Genomic DNA, 12,084 nt, shown 5'->3' on the forward strand with positions numbered 1-12,084 from the left:
TTTACTTTATGAGCCGCTCACACAGAAGCACTGAAGGCCTGAATACACAAACATGAGTGAAAACACAGTAAACAGCTGTAATAAAACAAAAGCTATCATAATCAAATATGAAGTTATAATTGTTGACACATTCTGAACATATAATATAATATAATGGTTATAGCTGCTTACAGCTATTATAGTGTTATAAAGCTGTCTAATGGCTAAAGTAAACATACAATAATAATAAAAATAATAATAATAAAGTACTATTATATTTAACTGTATTGTCATTATTGTCACGTTCAGCTTCACATCAAGCTCTAAATATAGGAGGAGTGGAATTCAATGTGCAGTTTTTAATTAACATTATATGTGTGAAAGGACACAATTATGCATAAATATATATGAAAAAATGAGCTGCATGCAAATTTACAGAAAGTTTAAATTATCATTATTGATATTATATTATTATCTGTAATAAAGCCAGTGTGTTAATCTGCCCTTGTATTTTGTCTGCCAGCTATAATAATTATTTAAACCTTCTAATTATGTTTCTGTGATTTATTTTTGTATCTCCTGACTGAATGATCGTTGTTAGTTTATGAATTATTGTGAACATCAGATATTTGTGGCTGCTCGTTTTATTATTATTAACCTCTGAAATGAAAACAGAATCTCACAGAAATGGTTCAGTTCAGTATTTTTATAATAAGATGAAAAAGGAGGAAATCTGATTCTGTTGATTTTCATTTTATTCTTGATTTATTTTCATTTTTCTCTTTGCAGGAAGTCACTTTTAACACTGTAGAACCTCTGGAACCTCTGGAATTATTTATTATAACATGAACAGCAATAGTATTTATATATTGTTAGCAATATCATCATGAATAATGATAATACATAAATAATGTGTCCTTGGTGAGGCAGCAGCAGCAGCAGGACTAAAAAGGTTTGATGCTCATTTTAATGAGAGAAAAGAAAGTGCAGCTGATGGACGACAGCCAGCAGAAGCTCCTTAAATAAACACAATATAACAAACACCTTAAAGCTACAAGACTTAAGGTGGAATAGAGAAGAAGTCCTTAAAGGATGAAAACAACAGAAACCAAAACAGCCCTGAATGTTGATTTCAACCTTTGGTACAAATGTTCTTTGGCTTTTCTTTTCTTCTTATTTGAGTCTTTGGGCGCTGATGACTTTGACTTTTTAAATGGTAGAACATGTTTTATATTTAGCAGAGAAAACAAAGGGAATGGTTCTCTTTATTATTGTGTCCGTACCAAATATCAATGTTGTGTCTGTTTCATATGAATTAGTCTTCGGCTGAATTTAAGGAGGACTTCAGAGTGTCTGTTGATCAACGGATGATTTGAAATTCTTCAACCTTTTTGTGTTGAAGATGAAGGCATTTTAAAATCAGCTTGAAGTGATAATTGTTGCATAATTAATAGAACAGTAAGTTAAGAAAGACTGATTATGAATGCCTTTAAAGGGTTTTTACAGTTATGATTATTGGTGCTTTTATTAACAAATCAGCAGTTTTACTGTATTTCACTTTTTTATTGAAATGGTTTTCTGGAGCTTCGGTTTCTCTCCATTGTTTCCTGAACTCTCTCCTCCTTCTGTATTATTGATATTCGCTTTAGAGTTCCTGCTGTATGAGCCAGACTCCTTCAGACGGAGATATTCTACATGAACGCTGGTATTTGTTGGACGGGTTGAGCTCAGGCCGGTCAGGTTCCTCCACACCAGACTGGAGACGTGGTTTCTTTATGGAGCGGACTGTCGTGTTGAAACAGGAAAGAGACGAACCGACGAGTTAGAAGAACACTGTAGTCTAACACATAACCGTCTGCTGAGGGGTCGAGACAAACCAGGAACAGACCAACGGAACACTACATTATGAACACAGGGGTGTCCACAGACTTTTGGCCGTAAAGTGGTTTAAAGACAAACTACAGATTTTCGAATATTCACCCCCAATTACAAATTTCCTCAAATCGTAATGCTTTTTGTTGTGGATTTGTGGACAATAGAAAACAATCACAAGTTATCGAATACAACAGTAAAATAAATGAATCTGTAATTTGAGTAAAATAAAAACCCACGCGGTGAAAACAGGTGCTTTAAAAACACTTTTAATAGTGACACTCAGATAAGACACCTGAACAAAACAGGCGCACAGTAAGACAATATAAACAGACTTCTTCAGAGGTTCTGGTCCTGTGAACTGCACTGACACAAACCGGATCGGACAGTTAAAACCAAATGGCGGGTCGTTGCACACAGCTGATCGGAGGCCTACACTGAGTTTGCTTTTTCTTTTATCTCACCGACGACACGCAAAACAGACGACAGAGACTGAATGAACGGCGGCATCAAAAACACATCGATCGGATTAAAACAGATCCACGTTCCCGTTGAAAGAGTCCAGACTTTTTTTCCAGTTCGTCAGCACGTTTTGAAGACTTTCATCTGATGGTTTGGACACGATGCACATCAGGCAGTATACGACCAAATCACTCCACAGCTCAATATTCTTCACAACAGTTAAAATTACGATGAACAGAGATAACGACGACTGTAGTCACGAGTCTGAACAATTATCTACCCGAACATAGAGACCTGTTGACACTTCTAAAGACCTTCCGGTGGTGAAACTGGATCGAGGATTTCTTTGCATCTTTTACCGCCTGAGGCCATACCGGTCCGGTGGTTCATCAGCGGGGGACGTTTTGAGCTGAAGAAGGTTCAGAAAATACAGCAATGCAGCAACGTGCCATGAGCGCGGAGTTAAGAGTTCTCCTGCAGATGTGAGACTCTGAACACCAAACATTAGGCCTTTAACTACTTTCTGCTTTTGTTCTGAAAGCTCGACCCCATCGCCGGACGAAACCTTGACGGACGATTGGCGGCTGAGCAAAGCTTCTCAGCCACCAATTTCAAACGCTATCAGCCGATTGGACGGCGTTATCGCTGGTTATCAATTTAAATGGAATTCCTATAGACCAGGGGTGTCAAACATACGGCCCGCGGGCCGGATCCGGCCCGCCACGTCATTTTATGTGGCCCGCGAATCCGCCAGCAAAAAAAAAAAATGTAAAAGTCGGACAATTTACAAATATCCGTTGTATCGAGCACGGCGGAGCTCCTCCCCGATCCGCACGCGCCGCGCACACCTCCACCAGCGTATGTGGCAGCAGCAGCAGCAGCAGCCCCCCTCCCCGCCGACGAAGAAGGAGCAGCACCCCCCCCGCCGACAACCGGCCCTTTGGGGGCAACCATGATGCTGATGTGGCCCCAGAGCGACAATGAGTTTGACACCCCTGCTATAGACGGTCTGAAACCGCAACTACCCGCACACGTTGAAAGTGAAATTTAGAAAAGGTTACGTTGCGCCACGTTTGTTACGCAACTTACGTACCAACCGTTAGTTACATACGTAGGTTACCAAACAAACCAAATCATCATTTGCTTTAGTGCAAGTCAAAGGACCAACGAAAACAGTTAAATGTCCGTTCAACTCCTTCTGTGATGAATCCTAATGACATCCTGATTTTTCTCTACTACCACCACTATTACTCTTCCACTTTTCCATTTAGACAAGAAATATCAAAGCAGATCAATGTTGTGGTCACAAAAGATAAGCTCTTTAGATTTGACCGGACCCCATGACACGATGATCGATCTGCCACCTCTAAGGTCAGATTACATTTAGCCAATTAAAAGTGGCAACGGTTCGAGAGATATAGTAGTTGTGCTTAAAGGATCCAACATTGGCCGACGTGAACAGGGGGTGAGCTCGGGTCGGACAAAGAGAGAAGTAGAGTCATTTTCTCACAGACTTCTATAAACTCAGAGGAGTCGCCCCCTGATGGACAGTAGAGAGAATGCAGCTTTAACACATAAAGCTTTGACTTTATTTTATGGGTTGTAACGAATGTTTCAGCATATAGAGGATGCTAGCAGGACTCTTGACTTGTACCTTTAACCAAATAGGTTGGTTATAAAATGAGACTATAACAGTATAAAGTAACATTCAAAGATATGATTGTGAATGAAAGTCAAATAGAACCTTACAATACCAATAGCCAATGAAAATAAATCTCTTTAGTTGATTTTGCTGCCGTCGCTGTCTGTTAAAAACAACTTTTCTGAACATTACGCTACAACTGTGGGTGAACACAAAACCAGAGGGAGCCGCGCTGACGGCCATCGCTGAGCTCTGCTGTACAAAGTGACATCAATCAGAGTACGGCTGCACGTGGAGGAGGGCGGGGCTTCCTGTCCCGCAGGTGAGGGAGGGAGGGAGGACGGGGGTTCGTCTCAGCACCGTCCAGAGGGTCCGTCACCATGAGTCCCTGTCTTCTCGTACATTCTCGCTCGTGCATGTACAGGCAGTGTGTCAGGGCAATGAGCATGTGACAGGTCGGGTAGAAAAACTAAAGGGGGGGGGGGTCACCACCTGAGCGTTCGTCCTTACCCGATCAGGACCTCCGGTCACGATGAATGACACCTCTACTGCACACGTGGGCCTTTTCTTATCTACAACAAAACTCACACGGCGACGGGAGGTCCTGATCTGTTAAGAGAGAGAGGATGAAGGTCAAGTATCAACGTGGAGGTAACGATGTGCGTTTCAATCGTCGTCCTCGTCGCTGTCTCTCATGCTGATGCCCTGCAGGCCGTCGCCCGACTTGACGGCCGCCGTGGCTTCCTCCACCGTCAGCCGGTTGTAGACGGTCTCGTAGCTCTTGTTGTTCAGCACGACGTCCAGGACGCCCTGCAGCCGGAAGTCGCGGTAGGTCTTCTGTTGAGACGGGGATAAGGTAAAGGGAGAAGGGAAGGGGAGGGGCAAGGGAGACAGAGAACACCTTAGGAATGTGGCGAGTGGGAGGAGGCTCTTGCCGTTCGCTGTTTGAAAGGACACAAAAAAAAAACACGTGAAGACTGAAGCTCAAGGACGAGCCGAGTCTTTTATGTGTCGGACCGAGGCGTCTGAGGGGCTTTTACCTTCAGTCAGAAGCCATTATAATTCCTCGTCTCGCTGCTTTCAAGTTAAACTCGCGCGTCTCTGTACATTAGCGAACTACGAAAAGACAAAAGCAGCGAGCAGCACAGTTGAGCAGTTTTCTCGAGCGTCGGCGCCTCTTCACACCGCTGCTGCTTTCAAGGACACTCGTGGTTTGATTTGTCTTTTCTTCTTCTCCTTCAATGTCAGCTCTGACTGTTTTTACATGAATAAGGCCAAAATTAAGATTTATTTATTTATTTATAGTCAGTCTCCGGTTCATTCTCTACCGATCTTTTCAAACTAGAAAACTGGAGACTTTGAATCCGGTAGGTAAAGTTAACCTGTCAAGCTCTGAATTTCAAACTTTTTTTTTTTTTTCAACACAAAATCAGTTTTTGTTTGACAGACGTTCTCGTGAATAGTTTTAAAAAAATATATTTTCTTACCTTCACAATCTTGATGAGTGTTTTCAGCTGGTACGTGTGGAGCTGCAGGTCCAGTCTGTCCGTCAGCCAAACACACACCGCCTTCACGGAGCCGCTGTACCATTGCTGTAAGGAAAAACAAACCGCTTTAAACAGCACCTCGCCGCTCACAGTCCCACTTCCTGCTTCAACTTCGACCCGCCTTTTATCCATTTGTTGTCACACAGTTTTCCTGTGCAGCGACGACTAATCACCAACATTTTAGTAACTCACACTTTTTTAGTTTGATCTCCAAATGTTTGGATAATATGGATAAACTGTTGGTTTATTTCCAACCAATCTGCCAAATACAAGTGAGGTGTACACAATCAAACAAAAAAGTAATATAAGGGATTTATACCTTACATTTTTGGAATCGAGACCCGGGAACCTAAATTCTTGAATCTGACACATGAACCAATGAGACCGCACCCTTTGTTTCTTCTCCGTCTGAATGACCCTTCGCTAAGTCCCACCCCTCCAAACTCAGACTGACCAATCACAGCGTAGCATCGTCCAGGGAGGGTCCGACAACTCTCCGTCTCTGCTCCACAGACTCTCATGAATGGTTTCAGATGTTCTTCATGTTCAGGCTGGTTTAGTGCATTTGGAGCTCGTTGTGGTTAAACGTTGTGTATCAGTGATACTCGTTACCCGGAGAGGTTGAAGGAGATAAATGTTTCTAAAACATTACGTTTCTACCTAAAAACCAAGCGGCAACCTCCCGGATAAGTGAAGCCGAAGCTTCATGTGTTAAAGCTGCATTCTCTCTAATGTCCACCAGGGGGCGACTCCTCTGGTTGTATAGAAGTCTATGAGAAAATGACTCTACTTCTCTCTTGATTTATTACCTCAGTAAACATTGTAAACATGAGTTTATGGTCTCAATCTCTAGTTTCAAGTCTTCTTCAATACAGCATGATGTTCATTTAGTAAATGATGGTTCATTTAGAGTCAAACAAAGCAGGGAATGCTACACAGTGATTGACAGGTCGCTACCAGAGACGTATACGGCGTCTCTACGTCACTCCTCCTCAGTCCAGGTATGGGCTCTTCCACTCACGGGTCACAAAAAACCAAGCTGGCGAAAGCTAAAATCCCAAACCGCGGCAGCCGAAATGCTGAACTCGAGGCTTCAGAACATATTTAAAAAGTAATGTAAACAGCCAAACCAAAAGAAATACATCCAAGCCAAGGCCTTGATTTAGTTTAACACACCTACCCTTTAGCATCAAGCATTGGAGCATTAAAAGGGATAACACACGGCCTTCTGAATCCATCATACATGTAAATGGTTCTGCACAACAGCTCTTTCCTTTGTGGAGGAGGCGACCTCAGACCACCAGGGCACAGTCTTTACAGGTACCAGCTGAAAGAGGCTTCATTCATCCTCCTGAAAGCATCCTCGAGCTGCTTCTGAAGTCAGAAAAAAACAAGAGCGAGCCACCCTGAGGAGCATCTTTAAACTCCGCGCTTGGGTTTATTCCTCAAAAAGAACATGAATAAAAAAACATTATGTTAATGCTGCTCTTTGAACAAGGACAGTTTATGGTTGTCATTTCTGCACGTTCTCCTTCAGGGGAGTTCAGGAGATCGTCGTCTGCTTGCCGTCAGCTTCAGAAAAAACAAAAAACTTGCCGACGACGATGACACACAACACAAGGTCAAAACGATGCGTGGCATCAAAACGGCAAAGCTCAAAGTGGTGGAAACGTTTACTTATTTAAAAAGGGAGGTAATTTAATGCAAAACTCCTGAATGCCGCCAAGTTCAGAGAAGAGTTCACGGCTCCGCTTTAACCCTTCGAAGAAGAAGAAAAAAATAAATGTGTCGTCTTTGTAGTTTTCATCAAACGCTCTTCCCTGCACACCTTCTGCCACCAGGCTATAACGGCAGGCAAATCAAACGCACCTCTCTCACCTGAAGAGCAATCCTCACTTACGGCGCGCTGCTGGTAAAATGCACACAAAGGGGCGGCTTCATTGAGTTACCAGTCAAACAAGAATGCGCAGGGAAATTGCTCTGACACAGTAATGACCCGTAATATTCAGATCTGCTTCAAGAGCCGCCAGCAGACTTAATTTCACGCTGACAAGAACTGTAATTACCTTCCAATTTAAGAGAGAAAAACAGTCCAAAGGTTATTTCATGCACTTGACAGAAGCCAAAACACGTCCGTGATCATGCGGGGGTCACGCAAATATTTGATTCCATCTATTGTGGGAGCGACCCCTGACCTCCTTATAGAATATATAACTTCCCACCTGTAGCTTTATTTTCAACGGTGTAATAATGCGTCGTGTTAACTCTTTACGTGTTCCAAAACTTTGTCCTCGAAGATTGTTATTGATTCAAATCTCAAACTCAAAAAACACAACGGGCATTCTCTGTTAGAGTGAAGTAATTTCCATGCGTTTTCATATTAGTCGTCATATTGAAAGGAAGGAAAAGAGGTCACAGAGACTTCTTAGTCTGAGCTTCGGGTGGATTTAGGAAAAAGTCAAGAGACAAACTTTTACGTTAGTGTGACGCATTCTTTTAAAGATGTGTGATTGGTTGACAGTGAAAGCGATTGGCCTGCAATAATGAAATTGCCATTTTGTAATCTTACTTAAAAATATGTTTTTAAGCTTTTAAAAGTTGTATTGAGTTTTAATATTATTCAGGCAAGAAAGTAACCATTTCGTTTCAATATCTGATCAGATAATACAAATAACGCCTATTTGGAAAGTTACGGCTACGTTTTTTGGGCCGTTCGGCGTAAAAAGCACACGTAGACGGTGTTTTTGTAATTATTCTTACTGCAAGAATAAACATGTTTTAACATGGGGTAATAACACATTAGGATAGATTAAATCAAGACCCATCAATTTGGAGATAGATAACAATCTAGCTAGCTAGCCAGCTATAGCCATGTAGCGCTAAGTAGCTACTTTCTGGCTAGCCAGACAGAAACGAGCTCTCTCCCTAACTCCTTTACATTGAGGTGGAAACTGAAATGTTGATTAATGTGCACTGTCCCTGGTGAATAAATAAATAAAATAAAAGACGCCACAGGGGAGCGCTGCACTCGGCTGAGCCGTTTCGTTTTACAGTATTAGTTTTTTTTGCAGTTGCCGTTGTTTGTCCTCCTGCAGCTAACGCTAGCTAGCAACATACGCAGCAACCGGAGAGTGTCTGTGTGCGTTTGACACCGTGCTCTCCTCGTCCTCCTCGTCTCTGTACGTTGGTGAAGTGGAGACCTAAATCTTCGAGATGGGCTTGAATTGTTTCCCCCTTCAATATTAAACATTTTCAAACACAGCTTGAATTCAATTAGTGACACTTACAGCAAATTAGCATCCTTTAAAATTGGCTTTACGTTCACAAAAAACACACCTTATATAAAAAAACTATACGAATCGAAGAAAGGCCCACCAACGATGTTACTCTTGTGTAAAATAATATGATTATTATTAATTTAATGCTTTTCCCTCCTCCTCCCTTCCTCCTTCACCATCCTCCTCCTCCTCCTCCTCCTCCTCCTCCTCCTCCTCCTCCTCTCTCTCTTCACACTAAATATGTCTACGCTGGAATTTGAGTTGTATGCTAATCAGCTCGCTGACAATCGCTTTGCACTCTTGAGTTAACAGATGCTTGAGGATGTGGAAATTACTGGATGATATTTTGCTGCTTCTGAGATGATTTCTTCTCATTTCCTTCCTCCTCCTCCTCCTCCTCCTCCTCCTCCTCCTCCTCCTCCTCCTCCTCCCGCTCAATGAAACGTTTATTCGAGTCTCTGGGAGGCGAGTTCTCCTCAGAGCGGCTAATCAGCTGCCTGACGGTCGCCTCGCCAGCCGCGTTAACAGTCGTGGAAATTGAGTACGAAGACGCTCCTTAATTGAGCTGATTAGAGGACGAGAGTGAAAACAGATGGAGCGAATATATGGGGGGGGGGGGGGGGTCTGCACGGCATTGTGGGTCTGCATTAGTCCTGTCAGAAACAATTTCTACGTGATGAATGGAGGCTGGTTCCCCCTGATTGTGTCACAGTAATGATGTCATTTAAACATTTGACACATTCTGTCTTTGGCACCGAATAAAAAAAATAAAGTGATTATTTACTAAGTCCTAAAAAGTGCTAGAATTGACGTCTATGATATAGTTTTCTCATATTATAAATAGCTGTGACATGAGATTATTTGTTTTTTTATCAGGTGTGAAGACGCTGACTTTCATTTCTAGAAAATAGAAATAAAAATGATTGTATGTATTAAAACTAAAAATCACATTTTGTACTCGGATCTCAAAAGGATCCGGATACCAGGATCTTGGGAAAAAAATGTCATGTGGTTTTCTGGACATTATTTTCTTTTCTTTATTGTCACGTACATACGTGACATTTGACCTCTCTGTATTTAACCCATCGTAGGCGTTGAGGAGCAGCGCGCTGCTGTAGAGAGCTTCAATGTTCAGGGACACTTCGGCAGTACGATGAAACGGGGATTGAACCGTCAACCGTTTGACTAAAGAGCAACCCGCTGTACCCACTGAGCCACAGCTGCCCGTTTAACAGCGTTTAAAAAAAATACTAAATATCCTGAATGTAAACAAAACGGCATCACGGTTTCATCTCGATTTACAAAAGAAGAAAACAAGAAGATGAAATGACTTCTTGTTCAGAGATGCACATTTCTGTCCTCACAGCGTGCAGCTCCGTCCTCATCAGCTGCTTCATAACGCTGATCTGGCCTCTAATGTGAAGAGGATGGAGCTCTGTGTGTGTGTGTGTGTGTGTGTGTGTGTGAGGGCATGCATTACACTCCTCATCCACACAAAGGCGTTCCCTGGTGAGCACTTGTACACAAATAGACGAACATGCACATGTGAGCACGCACACGCTGAAAAAAAAAGCAAACGTGTTTGCAGCTGCGTGTTGACGCCACACACTCCAACCGCCTCTTCTTCTTCTTTATATACGTCCGTGTTGACAAAACCTGACACGAGTTTGACTTCGACTCGCCCAGCCGCACGTAAACAAGACAACATACCCATAATGCACCTGGCGGGAGGCCTGGTGCCGCCGTATGAACACAAGGTTTACTCTCTTTGTTCCACACAAACCGGGGCTGAGTGGAGACACTCGGAGGCCCCCACCATCACCTCCTCCTCCTCTTCCTCGGTGCATGACTGGGCTCTTCTGAGCTCCATTAGGCACACACACACACACACACACACACACACAGTCTCAGCCACAATACCCTGAACCCTCAGAGGAGGCGGCGGGTGGCAGAAATCCATCGCTCGTCTCCGTGCTGCTAATGTGTGCGAGGGTCTGAGCTGCCATGTCCGCCGCATTGACTCGGGCGGCGAGCTGAGACGTGTTTGGCAACTCTGCACTAAACTATATTCTTATAAATCTGAATCCTGGAGGGGGGGGGGGAGGGGGGGGGGGAGGGGGGGGGGGGGGGGGGGGGGGTCGGTGCAGAAGACGGACAGCGTGGGATGGAAGGGGGGTGGACACGCAAACGATAGGTGGACGGCGGCGACTCCTCCCGCGGAGCGAGCAGACGTCTCTCGGTGTTTCGCTAAGTGATGAACGGGTCAACAGAAGCAGTCGGTGTTTGCAGCCTCAGAGCGAAGTGCTGCTGCTACGAAACCCGGAGACATCAAACCTCACACCGACGCCTCACTGTGAAGGATTGTGTGCTTCCATTCAAACGTTTACTGTGTTGTGCATGCTACAAGACAAATAAGATACGATGCAATGAGAGCTTATTGACAAAACACCACCTGATTTTATGCACACTTCCAATTCCAGCCTGGAAACAACGGGAATTTGACAGAAAGTTGAACACATTTTACGATTTACTGAGGAGGAAGAGTTGCTGTACGGAAGAGAGAAGTGTAATAAAAACAGGATCAATAATCCTGTCATGTGACCGGAGCTCTTTCAATGACGTCACGTTTAACTGATTTACATTCAAGGCTGAGATCAATAATCTGTACCTTCCTCAGTGTGTTTGGTATTTAAATGACTATATTCACAGGAAACAACTTGGTTCGGTTTAAAATGCGTACTTGTGTTCGGTCGCTTTTATTACGTATGCGACAAAATAAACGTTACATTTCTTTAAAGGAGTTAACGTCGGGGAGGCTTGGTTTCCTGGATGAAAGTTGCTTTACTGCGATCGTAACTCTGGGAAGATGCCGGGTCGTCCGGATCGTTCTTTATTTTGAATTTGATATCACCCTCTAGAATAACAAATGAAAATAGTTGAGTGGAGACAGACGTGACTTTAAATTTGAGAGTTAAACATATTTCCCTCACCGACCAATAAGAGTCACAATGACATCATCCCTCACCCGTGTCGTATTAACGGGAACGCATGGCCGGACCGGAGGCAGCGCTGCGGGAACGACGCTAAACCAGTCAAATCAGAGGAAGAACGGCGACCTCTTAACGCATCATAAACGTATTTTACCGATTTGAAATTCTGCAGGCGGCTTTGACCAATAACAGGATCTTAAGTCGTGAGGGGACTCATCAGTAGTTTGGATACGAGGGAAGAAAAAGCTTCGATAAGTAGGAAACGGAGTGCAGAGAGGGAAGACAGAGGCGGAGGAGGAGCAGTGAAAACCCAC

The 12,084-nt window shown here is 43.5% G+C and overlaps 1 protein-coding gene across 1 annotated transcript in view; it reads right to left on the reverse strand.

The window, feature by feature from the left end:
• Window positions 1-3,284: 3,284 nt before the first annotated feature.
• Window positions 3,285-12,084, reverse strand: part of cadps2 (Ca++-dependent secretion activator 2) — a 152,883-nt gene continuing 144,083 nt past the window's right edge. The window contains exons 23-24 of the mRNA XM_079163449.1: window positions 5,443-5,547; window positions 3,285-4,792 (exon numbers count right to left, since the gene is read on the reverse strand). Coding sequence (XP_079019575.1) covers window positions 4,622-4,792; window positions 5,443-5,547 — 276 coding nt within the window. The 3' untranslated portion in view covers window positions 3,285-4,621. The remainder of the gene's footprint in view (window positions 4,793-5,442; window positions 5,548-12,084) is intronic.

The sequence above is a fragment of the Pholis gunnellus genome, assembly GCF_910591455.1.
Source record: "Pholis gunnellus genome assembly, chromosome: 7".
Classification (NCBI taxonomy): Eukaryota; Metazoa; Chordata; class Actinopteri; order Perciformes; family Pholidae; genus Pholis; species Pholis gunnellus.